Source organism: Bombyx mori, chromosome 24 (assembly GCF_030269925.1).
Source record: "Bombyx mori chromosome 24, ASM3026992v2".
Taxonomy (NCBI): Eukaryota; Metazoa; Arthropoda; class Insecta; order Lepidoptera; family Bombycidae; genus Bombyx; species Bombyx mori.
The window spans coordinates 870,222-883,550 of NC_085130.1; the positions used below are offsets into that span (position 1 = coordinate 870,222).

The 13,329-nt window shown below is 40.7% G+C and overlaps 1 protein-coding gene across 2 annotated transcripts in view; it reads left to right on the forward strand.

Annotated features, from left to right (window-relative positions):
- Positions 1–11,324, forward strand: part of LOC101743627 (EH domain-binding protein 1) — a 31,291-nt gene extending 19,967 nt beyond the window's left edge. For both annotated transcript variants that reach the window (XM_038019736.2, XM_038019737.2), the window contains 7 exons: positions 409–500; positions 720–853; positions 1,975–2,106; positions 3,887–3,972; positions 4,943–5,066; positions 5,440–5,504; positions 6,151–11,324. In XM_038019736.2, the coding sequence (XP_037875664.1) occupies positions 409–500; positions 720–853; positions 1,975–2,106; positions 3,887–3,972; positions 4,943–5,066; positions 5,440–5,504; positions 6,151–6,229 (712 nt within the window). In that variant the 3' untranslated portion in view covers positions 6,230–11,324. The remainder of the gene's footprint in view (positions 1–408; positions 501–719; positions 854–1,974; positions 2,107–3,886; positions 3,973–4,942; positions 5,067–5,439; positions 5,505–6,150) is intronic.
- The last annotated feature ends 2,005 nt before the right edge of the window (positions 11,325–13,329 follow it).

Genomic DNA, 13,329 nt, shown 5'->3' on the forward strand with positions numbered 1-13,329 from the left:
GCACGACACGAGAACCCTTTCATCGTGACCGCCGGTAACTACATTCCCGATCCTGCGGACAGAATGGAAAGCAGTCGACGTCGCCCAAAACACGTCATCTCGGATCCTCCCGATCCACTAACGGTGCTTTTAGGTACATCAAGCACCGGTCACCGTCCTCTTTGACCACCATTGAATTAACCCACAGACACAGCCCACTGAGTTTCTCGTCGGATCTTCTCAGTGGGTCGCGTTTCCGATCCGGTGGTAGATTCTGCGAAGCACGGCTCTTGCTAGGGTTCGTGTTAGCAACGTCGTCAGGTTTGAGCCCCGTGAGCTCACCTACTTGTTAAGGTTCCGCTGATATAGCCTCTCATGACTCTCAGCTTAGGTAGGATAAAAATAAATAATAATAATTATTGATTGCAGTCCGAGTTCGCCGCTGTCTCCGTCCCGGCCGCCCCGCGCCGGCGCCGTGGAGATCATCAGCAAGCAGTCGGTGCTGGACGAGCTCGCTGCAGGTAGGGGACGCAGGGGACGCGGGGGGGGGCAGCCGTGCCTATGGTAGAATTATTGTGTCCGTGCAGTTTAGGTCATAAATCATAGCCCGGTTCATAAAGCTTATGAGTGGAAGAGAGAGCGAAATATTCGCCTCTGTGCTATACCAAATGTCTCTATACCCAAACTGCACGGACATAATAATTTTACTGTAGTGTACTAGAACGTTGAAACATTTCCAGAGGACAGACAGAGCGAGGACGCGAAGAGCACCAGGAGTAACTCGTGGGGCAGTGACGAGGCGCGGCGGTCCCCCCTGCAGTCCTTCACCGCGCTCGTGGACAGCCTGTCGCCCGAGGACCACGCCGCGGATGAGGTACACCCGCTTGCTTTGACTTAAGCAATAGACACCAGCTTGGCTTTGTCCCTGGCATTGCTGAAGTCCATAGGCGAAGGTAACCACTCACCACCAGGTGGGCCGTATGCTCGTCTGCCTACAAGGACAATAAAAAAAAAAAACGACTGCCCCTAAAAGACGGTAGTGCTTGTCTTTTTTATTGTTTAGAGCAGTGGTGGGCAAACATTTTTAATGGCGGGCTACAAATTTTAAGAAATTCTAGAGTAGGGCCAGATTTATCTAGAAAATATTCATTTTGTATTAAAGCTTTTTAATAAACAAAATACCTTTTACTGTTACGCCTTGTTAGGCGTGTGAGACGTGAGGCATGTGATAGATAGGTGAAAAGAATGGTTTTTTTTTTCCAATAAATAAACTAATACCTGTGACAGACTGCCGAGATAATTATAATGATGGCAAGTTGATGATGAGATAATGAAAGCTCAAAACACCCCTGACGAATCAGATCTTTCATTAAAAATTCGAAGATTTTCAATTATAAACGTTTAGATTTTATTTTGCGCGCCAAAATACTGACTAGAGTGTTTAGGATGGATGGACTCTCGGCGAGCCGTAGTTTGCCCATCACTAGCTTAGACAGATAAATGACCTGGTTCTATGTGGTAATTGACACATAGACACCACAACGTCGATCCCGTCCTCAACTTGAGACTTGAGGTCTATATTTCTTTTCCCCCTTTCTCACTCGATATTTGGCAAAATTTGACACTGTAAGTCAGCGGTCGGGGAACCGGGGTAAATTATATAAAATGGGGTAAAATTAACGGGGGTTATATATAAAATTAATGGGGTAAAATGAAACTTTTGTGAGTAAAAAATATATATTGAAGTGAAACTTCTTTAGAATCGTTAAATTTTTATTAGTTATTGTTTTCTTTTCAAAATTATCATGGGGGCATTATAATAATATGAAAGATGCTAAAAATAAAGCGATTTCGTTTTTTTTTGTTCTTCGTCATGGGTTTAATATCAACTTACACAAAAATATTTTGGGGTTATAATTAAAAACGTTCCCCGACCGCTGCTATAAGTATAAGATCAGTGGACGCCGACACTGAACCGCGGTCCGTCCCGAGCAGGGCAAGGAGTCCGGCTCGTACATCCAGAGCGAGCTGGAAGCCTTGGAGCGAGAGCAGGCCGCCATCGACCTCAAGGCAGCCGCCCTAGAGAAGCAGTTACGCCACGTCATGGAGGCCGCGGACAGCACCGAGGTATGAGCCGAGACACCAGTCTGGTAATATAGCCGGCTCCCTTCTGGGGGACTTGTTTTTATACTGATGGTAGGACCTCTTGTGAGTCCGCACGGGTAGGTACCACCACCCTGCCTATTTCTGCCGTGAAGCAGTAACGCGTTTCGGTTTGAAGGGTGGGGCAGCCGTTGTAACTATACTGAGACCTTAGAACTTATATCTCAAGGTGGGTGGCGCATTTGCGCTGTAGATGACAATGGGCTCCAGTAACCACTTAACACCAGGTGGGCTGTAAGCTCGTCCCCCCATCTAAGCAATAAAAAAAAGCTGTAGCAGCCCCGACACTCCCGCGGGGTCCCCACGCGCGAACCCCACCCCCTGTCCCATTCATACCGCGTCACCAAAAGTTCACACACTGACACTTTCATCTCAATATTCACAGTAAATTGTTAGAGTAAAATTGAAATTTCATTCACAGAAAACATGGCGCAATAACTTGTCTTGTGTGCATAGTGCCGACGAGCCGGTAACTTGGTCTAGATCCCCCCCCCCACCTTCTCCCCTCCGCTCCCCCCCCGTGGGGACTAGACCCCTAGTATCTAGATATAAGTTAGAATTGTGTGTGTACGTACTGTATCTACCGTTCTCGAATTAGAATTTGTAATAGACGGGTCGTTTAGATAAATGTAGTGTATTCGTTGAAGTAAGTACTGTTATTTGCGGATATGCTTAAGATTGCATCGTAGAGTTGCAACATTAGGAAAAATTAATTTAGCGTCACCTGTAGCAAGCGATACGGAACTCACCACTCAGCGTTGGGTCATTGGTTAAGTCCACCCGTTGCTAAAGGGAAAGGTGATCAAATAGTCACTATCGCTTATATGTGCTGACCACGGGTGAGGAGTACTCCCCGCCACATGTAAACCTTGAGGAGTGAGTGATTGTTCATGACGATGGTGAAGAAGAAACCACGCATAACAGAATTTTGATAGTTTTATTTAAATACTTGTAAAATACATTATATTATTAACAAAGATTGACGCGTGTCTCGGCTGCTTGTCGACGAACACGAATCTCAGGCCGCGGGCGCATCCTCCTCCCGCTGCCTTCCCTCGTCCCCCTCCCTCGCCCTAAACGTCGTGAACAGTGATTTTGATTGTTATAGCAACGCTGGTTAAATTACACATTTATAATTACTTTGAACGATGCGTTTACAAAGTGGAATCTTAACTTAAACAAAATTTTCGGTAGGCAGCGGCTCGGCTCTGCCACTGGCATGCTAATGTCCGTGGGCGACGTAACCTCTCACCATCACGTGAGCCGTGTACACGTCTGCCTATAAGGGCAATAAAATAAAAACGTTTGTTCCAATAACAGTATCGCAAATTTTCATAAATTCATGTTTGAAACTACGAAAATTCGCGAAAAAAGAATATTTTTATAATTTTTATATCCTGGTGTGGGGGTGTTTTTTTTTATTTTTATTATTACCCAAAATAATAATGTTGCTGTTTGATTTTTATTACACGATGTTATTCCTTCACCGTGGAAATCAATGGTGAACATTTGTTAAGTACGTATTTCATTAGAAAAATTGGTACCCGCCTGAGATTCGAACACCGGTGCATCGCTCAACACGAATGCATCGGACGTCTTATCCGTTAGGCCACGACACCTTCAACCTTTAAGTACACTACATACAGATACACGGCATACAGATGTGTACATTAAGTACACATCTGTATGCTGTGGTGTCTAAGTAGTTATGTGTGCTCTGGAAATAAAGTAATATATCTTACAGGAGGAGGACAAATTGATGTCGCAATGGTTCAACCTAGTCAATAAGAAGAACGCACTCCTGAGGAGGCAGATGCAGCTGAACATATTGTGAGTGTGGCCTGCCCCCTACCCGCCCCCCCAACCCTCCCACTCCCCCACTATTCATTCGTTCTAAATTGGATCTTGAAATTGGACGCTTATTAACACAAAACCTATTATGAGAACCGTTATTGTAGTGTTTTACGATGATTAAATAAATTGATATAATCAAATTGAAATAGTTGTTCGATCCGAACCCGGCGCCCTCGTGGCGGCCTAGGGCTCCGGAAACCAGCACGAGGTGCCCGTCGAATTTGTGTCGCGATCCGCGGCGCCGTATGTACTGTTTTAACAAAATATCATCTAATCACTCACCGGAACCGAGGACCTGGTCGTCTCACGCCGTATCACTTAGGGAGAAGGGTTCAGGGCAGGAATGGATAAGGATTAGCGATAATGCAAACCGTTAGCGTAGACATATGCGGGTACCATCCCGCTCGAGAAGCAAGACAAAGTGACAGCTGTCAACTCGCGAAGGCACCGTAACTTTTTTTTTTTGAATTTTATGATCTTGTAACTGAGACCTTTAAGTCATGTCTTATTTTAATTTATGTTCTTATTTTTAAGAAAAATGATTACATGGAGTGAAAAATGATAAGAGATGGTACGGGATGAAATATAATCTCAGTAAAATGGTGGTCATTAACTGAAATTTTTTCAGTGGGCTTTTTGGAGGATCCCGAGAAGTTACGTCCAGCGAATTTGTTTAATTTTCCCACATTTATGCACTTTCACAGATATTAAACAGTTAATAAACCAACGTCATTACACATTTAAGCCTGAAGAAACACTAAATAGACAAAATAAAACAAATCACACAACTTCACTCCTCGCGTTCCCGCCAAAAAGTCCAAGGCACCGTCAAATCGCGACCCGTGTTGCCGCGGTAAAAATTCAAATGCCCACGGATTTGGTTTCGAACAATATTAGTCCGCGGTGGGGCTGTGTCGGTACAGAGTGTCGTGTCTGCTGTGCGCAGGGAGCAGGAGGAGGACCTGAGCCGCCGCTGCGAGCTGCTGGCGCGCGAGCTGCGCCTCTCCCTCGGCGTCGACGAGTGGAGGAAGACTCCCGGGCAGAAGAGGAGGGAGAGGCTGCTGCTGCAGGTACTATACCATACTTACTGCTGGTAGGACTTCTTGTGAGTCCGCACGGGTAGATACCACCACTCTGCCTATTTCTGCCGTGAAGCAGTAGTGCGGTTTGAAGGGCGGGGCAGTCGTTGTAACTCTACTGAGACCTTAGAACTTATATCTCAAGGTGGGTGGCGCATTTACGTTGTAGATGTCTATGTCACTCAACACCAGGTGGGCTGTGAACTCGTCTACCTGTCTAAGCAATAAAAAATAATAAAAAACGCTACAGCTTTTGGTGAATGGTCACGACCGAGTGACCGTCATTGGCTCGTGAATTCCTTACTTTACTGCCTTGTTAAAGTTGCCCTTACAGACGAATGATCATACTAATGTGATTCCACAGGAGCTGCTGTCCGCGGTCAACGAGCGAGACCGCCTGGTCCAGGAGATGGACGAGCAGGAGAAAGCGTGAGTCCCGTCCAGTCTCAATTGTACTCAAGAGATTTTGTTGTGGATCAGTGAATTTGATCAGCTTTTTTTTTCCTACCTAACCTGAGAGCCTTGAGAGGCTATATCAGCGGAACCTTAACAAGTAGGTGAGCTCACGGGGCTCAAACCTGACGACGTTGCTAACACTGGCCCTAGTAAGAGCAGTGTTTCGCAGAATCTACCACCGGATCAGAACGGACTGGTGCTTGAATTACCTAAAAGCACCGTTAGTGAATCGGGAGGATCCGAAATGACGTGTTTGGGGCGACGTCGACTGCTTTCCATTCTTTCCGCAGGATCGGGAATGTTGATCAGTTAGTCCGAACCAGGCAACGGGGTAACCGAATCATGTCTGGTCAGAACCCTCGGATTCCTTCTCGGTGCTTTTAAGACCCTTAAGCATCGAAGAGTTCGACGAGTAAATTAACCCATAGACACAGCCCACTGAGTTTCTCGCCGGATCTTCTCAGTGGGTCGCGTTTCCGATCCGGTGGTAGATTCTGCGAAGCATGGTTCTTGCTAGCCCCGTGAGCTCACCTACATGTTAGGGCGAAGCTGAAATAGCCGCTCAAGGCTATCAGCATAGATAGGGGTAAAAAAAACACGGTGACGTCGCGTGTTGCAGGATCGCGGACGACGACGCAATCGAGCGGAACCTGTCGCACGTCGAGATCCAAAGGAAGAACAACTGCATCCTGCAGTAGCGCCGCCTGCATGCCAATATGTAACCTAACACGCGCCCGTAAGGTTCAAAATTGACTAACTAGCGAGCGCGTCGTAGCGCGTGGCCGGGTCAGTAAGCCGATGTCCACGGACCGATCGAACTGTGACCAGATCTAAAAACATCTGTTTTGCTGATGAAATAAAAAAAACTTTTTTTTTTTTAAATTGACTACACCGAAGCCACTAAACAACAATTCATGAACTAAAGCGAAAAATGTATTTAAATGCCTATTTGTGTTTGTGAACGTTTATATTTAGACAGATAGGCGTGTGTGTACTGTAACTAATTATAATTAATATAATTATATTCGCTTAACGTAACGTTATAACGAGACGTGACGTAACGTAAGGTAACCTAACGTGACGTAACGTAACGTAACGTTGATGTATATTTGTCGCGTGTGACGTTGAGCACGCGTGGTGTCGGTGAAGGCCCGCGATCGGTGTTGCTACGGGTAAAAATTAATATAGTCTTTTGTTTCAGTGTGACCTCAGTAATTAATTTTTATTTTCAATTTTTTTTTATAGGCAAATGAAGTACATTTTAAATTACAAATTGATTGTGATTATATTAATAATTTTATGACGACTTTTAGTAATGAATGTCCGTGATATGTTTATTGAATTATGACCTTTACGTGTAAAGGAATAAAGATTGTTTTTGATGATTTTAATGGTGACATATATGACGTAATCGAGGGGGTTGGTGATTAATTATTTTAATAGTAGCTCGACAGGTGTGAGCCCGCCCGGTGCGGCATTATCTGCCGCGACGTCGCATGCGCCGGTACGACGGAAGTTACTGTCTCCGGTGCTGTCCATTGACTGTTGTTTCATTAATTCCCTTTGTTATGTCATATTATCTTCAAATATTTTTTTACTTTTTTTTTTAAATATTAATTTAAATATTTTTAATAGATCAGCCCTAATCGTGAAATACTCATGTAACTGTATAAATCTATTTATGATCATGTGTGATCATGTGTGTACAAACGTGTGGTTATCGCTTATGCATTAGTAATTTATTTTTATTTTAGGTAATTTATTTGTATTGACAGACGCGTGTGTGCTAGCAGACAAAAAAAAACAATAATTGTTAATTAGGAAATACCCTAAAATCGCGGAAAAAAAAAAAAAAATCTAATAATTAGTATGTAATCGAAAGTAGACCTTATGTGGGTGAACGAAGACGTAAATTCCAATGCGTTCACTTGTATGAATGTTTTCTTCAAAGATAAAAAAACAGAACATGCCAATACATTTATTGAATGCTTTTTATTTATTTTTTAGCTTAGATGTGTGGACGAGCTCACGGCCCACCTGGTGTTAAGTGGTTACCGGAGCCCATAGACATCTACAGCCCACTGAGATATGAGTTCTAAGATCTTAGTACAATACAGTACAATCGAGCTAAATAAGCTTTCCCCTTTCAATAAAATGACTGCCCACTGACACACTACAACGGTATTCACCAAAATTCAAATTCAAATTCAAAATCATTTATTTCAACTTAGATGTCAGTATAACACACTTGTTGAATGTCAAAATATAAATAACAATGTTAACTCTACCACCGGTTCCAAAAAACCCACAGTCCTGAGAAGAACCAGCGAAACAAACTCAGCGGGCTTTGTTTTTTCATAGAGATGTGGACTCATTTTTGTGTGTGTTTAAGCAAATAACAAATACATTCAAAGATTACCAAGTTACATTCATGAATGTGGCTGAGGTGACTTTTCGAGTAATGAAACACACAAATGACGTCATTGGTGTTGTGAATCGATGTGCGAGGGAGATAGATGTTAGTAGTTCTTGATGTCATGCACGAACTTTGAAATGGCTAGATTATTTTAAAGGTGATTTCAGTGCTGTTTTAATATGTTGAGCTGTTATCACAGTAGACCGTGGGCCGTGGACAGTAGACAGTATTCCGTGATAAGTCGAAGAGTACAATATATCGCCATTAAAGAGGTTTTTTTAAATATTCTAAGCATGTAAATAAAGTAGTGCAAAATTATTTTAGTTTTATTCATTTTAAATAAGTTAGTTGATGTGTTTGTTTGTAGGAAATTTCAAAGTCACCGTACAATTGTGTAGATTTCTGCTCAGTCGATGTACAAAAAGATATGTTGACTATGTGATATGAGCTCATCGGTGAGATCGATTCCCGATCGGGGCATGTGTCAAAATCTATATGACATTATATAAATAAAGTAGCTTTTGCCCGCGACTTCGTCCGCGTGGAATAGTTCACAAATAATGCTTTATTTTTTAGAACAAATTTGGTTAGCATAAAAAACGTTGGAGTGAGCCAACCTTAACATATAGACATATGCTGTCGCGGACTTTTTTTGAGATCTTTTAAAGGGGAACAATTCTGTCATACATTCTTTTAGCGAAACTTTAACCGTTTCTGCAGCGCACGCAGCGGATGCTCTCAAAATGGAAAAAAAAAAACCGTTTTTAAAACATTATTTATTGGTGCTCCGCTTGTATTGGTCTTAGTGTGATGTTATATAGCCTAGCCTAGATAAATGGGCTATCTAACACTGAAAGAAATTTTCTAATCGGACCGGTAGTTCCTGACATTAGCGCGTTCAAACAAACAAACTCTTCAGCTTTATAATATTAGTATAGATAATCGAACCGTTATTCGGTTCTTAAACTAGATTTTCCTCGCTGTGGTAGCCAAAGTTACATAGGTACATCATGGTACATACTCAACCCATTGAGTTTCTCGCCGGATCTTCTCAGTGGGTCGCGATTCCGATCCGGTGGTAGATTCAACGAAGCACGGCTGTTGCTAGGGCTAGTGTTAGCAACACTCAGGTTGAGCCCGTGAGCTCAACTGACGGTTCGCGTGAAGTTGGAAGCCCTTTAGGTAGGATTAAAAAATGTTTCATTCGAATGTTTGCTCGACGTGGGAATCGAACCCACGACCCCGTAATCGGACGCGAGTCGCCGATTTGTCAAATTTGCTTTTTAAGTTTCAAGTCGCAAGTTGTCTAGCTTCATAAAAGTTCACATTGATCCAAGCTACACTACGACTGAGCAGATTTAGACGAAATTAGCGCTTAACTTCTAATTGGCAGATTCGTATATCGCATAGCAATTAGTTAATGGCTAATCGCGTATTTAGTTTCACTGTCATTTTAAGTACGACATTCGCTTTTTTTTTTATTGCCTATATGTGTGGACGAGCTCACAGCCCACCTGGTGTTAAGTGGTTACTGGAACCCATAGACATCTACAACCTAAATGCGCCACACACCTTGAGATATAAGTTCTAAGGTCTCAGTATAGTTACAGTATAGTTCGCTTAGTGAGCCTGGGCTGAAATGAGCGTTGGCCTAATGCAGTTGAATAACGCGTTGCTCACATACATAGTTGAAAGGATCTTTCAGTTTTTTTACGGCTAAAATAATTGCTGTAATTATGATGCAGATAATATGTATCTGAGAATTATAAATGTAATTATAATTTGTTGATGCAAAGTACATTGTGGGTACTTAAACAGTGAATGATACTTGTTGATTATTGGTGTTAGCGGCACACGTTGGTTGGCTGGGCTAGTTCGCGCAGCAAGCCATTCTTTATGTTGTGCTATCTCAAATGTGTTTTAGAAAGGTATTTTATAGTTAATAGAGCAAATAATCAAGATTTTTCTTGACTAAGCAAGCATTTAAGTGTTTTTGTATTGAATAAATCGATTGATATACAATAAATACAGAGCGCTTGGTAAAGATAGTAACATTGGCTGTGCGGGAAAAAGATAGATAGAGTTGTGATCTACTCTCCGTTTCCACCATTACTTTTAACTTAAAACTTAGTAAATGCAACGAGTAATGAAGTTAGAAGCAATGAAGACGTTTGAACCTAAACGAATTTGTAATATTTTTTCTTAATAAACGGTGATAGTTCGTTATCAGATAAGTTATAATAAATGATTATATCAATATTCTATAATAGAAGTGGACGTTTGTGTTTTTTCATTATCAACGCGTTCAGGTGTGGTTATTTCGATAAATTTGGAACTTGTAAAGTTTTCTTTAGTGGGGATATTTGGATAAATTTCAGGTTTGAGCCCCGTGAGCTCACCTACTAGTTCAGGCGACGCTGATATAGCCTCTCAAGGATATCAGCTTCTTCTTCTTCTTCTTCTCTGTCGTTTCCTCATTGCTGAGGGTCGTGACCACCTTGGTCCAGTTTTTGCACCAGCTTCCTCCAATGCTGCCTGCATTCGGCCTGCTTAATGGCGCCCGGGACGCTGGTATCAGCTTAGGTAGGAAAAAAAAGAGGATAAATTTGGAACTTGGTAAAGTTTTTCCCACTTCAGTGGGTATTCATAGTTCCATCAAAGTAAAGGTGACGTGCGAATAGATTTAAAATGTGGGTACTTGTCAATCGTTTAGCGATAATTGCACCCCAGCATTGCGGGGTGTTAGGCAGTAGAATCTGTAAGGTTCTCGTACCGCAGGGGCACGACTCAGTGATGACCTGACGAATTTGTTGTACTAACACTTGGCGTGAGCAGCCAGAATTGGTGTTTGTGTCGAACCTCTGGAAAGCCCACACCGAGCAATGGATGCTAGGAATCTGGTGACGTATCCTCACGAAGCAAATCATAATAATATGCAAACCATTTTTAATCACCTTAGATAAAATTATTACTTAAATGCTTGCTTGTAAACTTCATCTAATAAAATAGTTAATGTATTCATTCATCTTGCCCTCGCTATGTATTTGATAATGTATAATATAATAATATAATTAATATTTTATAATTAATGTAAACTTTGGTACACTTTAGCCTTTGTCTAACGTGATGTATCTGTTTAACTTGAAGCTAAAGAAAGAGCTTACACAAATGTAGCTACAATTTATCGTGGCTATCGCAAAGTCAAACTAGGAGATAATTGGGTAATTATTTTTAATAAAATGTTCCTCTTGTGTACTTTTTGTGTCAAGATGTACTCTAGAGATGCCTGTTCAATATTACGGATCTTTTTATGAAGAAATTGTAAACGAAACTGCCACGACGCTTATCGCAATGTGTAAATAAAATCTCGTAAGAAATGTCTTTTTGTTTTTCTGATCTTATCATCAATTGTTTCCTCATTCTCTTGACCGTCTCCTGGAAACACTTTCGAACTATTCCTATTAAGCAGCTTTTTGTTCACCAATGAAGACTAGTTATTAGGTTAACTATGATAACCTATAACTCCTATAATAAATAATAGTTTAAAAAAACTAAAAAACACGCTTCATATAAAATTGAACTAAAAATTAGAAAATAAATTTTAATAAATTTAAATTGAAAATAGTGTAAAATATATTTTAACGTAAAAAAAGCGTGGGGTGCATGGTGTTATTAGTTATAAATATTTTTCTGACAGATATGAGTAGAAGAATTATTATTTCAATAATATCATAAAAAGCGTGTAAATAAATATCTTATAGGGTGTTTTTTAGTTTTTTTAAACTATTATTTATTTTTCATTTTTTAGTTAAATTTTCTATAAAAGCGTATTTTTAAAAACTATTAAGTACTTTAACATCAATTCCTGCCGTTATCGACAATATATAAAAATTATATAAATTGGCAAAAATCTTATTTTGCAAATTGAATAATGGAATAATCTTATCAAATTAGTGTATTGTCATCGGTCCTCGATAAATCTACAAAGTTTGAATGAAATCTGGCCGTTTAAAGTGGGTCAAAATCTCGTCTAAAGGAGTCAGTTACGAACATACAAACATACATACAAGTGAAGCTAATATAAAGCGTGTAAAAATGGGATTCTTGACTACATTGCTTCCTTCAAGCAACGTGGACTTACAGAGATGACCAGCCGTTCCCGGGAAGAGCCTTGTGACGGGTCTCTGGTGGAGGGTAAACTTTCAGGGTTAAAATTGAAGGTAATGTTGAAAAGATTTAAAAAGAATAAAAAAACATTTGGAACTTTTTTTCCAAAAAACAATTTACAAACAAAAATCACACTTAATCTTGTCATGTTATGTAATTATTGATCAATGGCGGGCACTTACTCGCCTCTCGTATGGTTTCTTATTACACTTAAATATTATTAAGTGTATTATCTATGTATGGTACATGGAAGGACAGAACTGATGGTAGGACGTCTGGTGAATCCGCACGGGTAGGTACCACCATCCCGCCTATTTTTGCCGTGAAGCAGTAATGCGTTTCGGTTTGAAGGGAGCCGTTGTAACTATACTGAGACCTTAGAACTCATATCTTAAGGTGGGTGGCGGCATTTACGTTGTAGATGTCTATGGGCTCCAGTAACCACTTAGCACCAGGTGGGCTGTGAACTCGTCCGCCCATCTAAGTAAAAAAAAAACATCCAATTCGTTCGCATGACAACCAGGAGTGCATAGTGCACCAGTAGTAACTCAACGGGTTTTAATCTCCTTTAAAACCCTTCAAAAAACGCAGCACATTGATAATAATAACGGTGCACCTGCGTATCTGGTAAGTAATATTGCGAGTAAACATCTACTTTTTATCGAATCTCTGTGTATTTATGTCGTCCTGGTACATAGCTTTCCGCGCAGAGGATGCTAAAAGACAGCGCTGGTGGCTATTAAATTAAAAAAATATTTGAAAGTAGGTACGTGAAACGATAATTGACCGGTGGCTATTAAATAAATTAAAGAATACTTCAAAGTACATACGTTGAAACGGTAATTGAGGGGCTAGGTTAAAAACGTATAAATATAATAATAATTTGAGTTTTAAATCGGAAAACAAAGAACAATATTTTATCACGCACCGATTAGTGGTTCTAGAAGGCAGTTATCGTGTAAGAATTGTAAATAGTATGAATAAATATAATAAAGTAGTAATGAACGTAATTTTCATTACAAACGTTATAGGGTTTATCTCATTTAAAGAAACCTTCTTAGCGGTATGGAGTCCTAGTAGTTGGTTTGACACGACGAACGTGACTTTTGTTGCCACCATTTATTATATACGTGAAGCATAAACTTTGTATCCCTTTTTACGAAAATTGCGCGGACGGAGGAGTATGAAATTTTCCACACTTATAGAGAATATAGA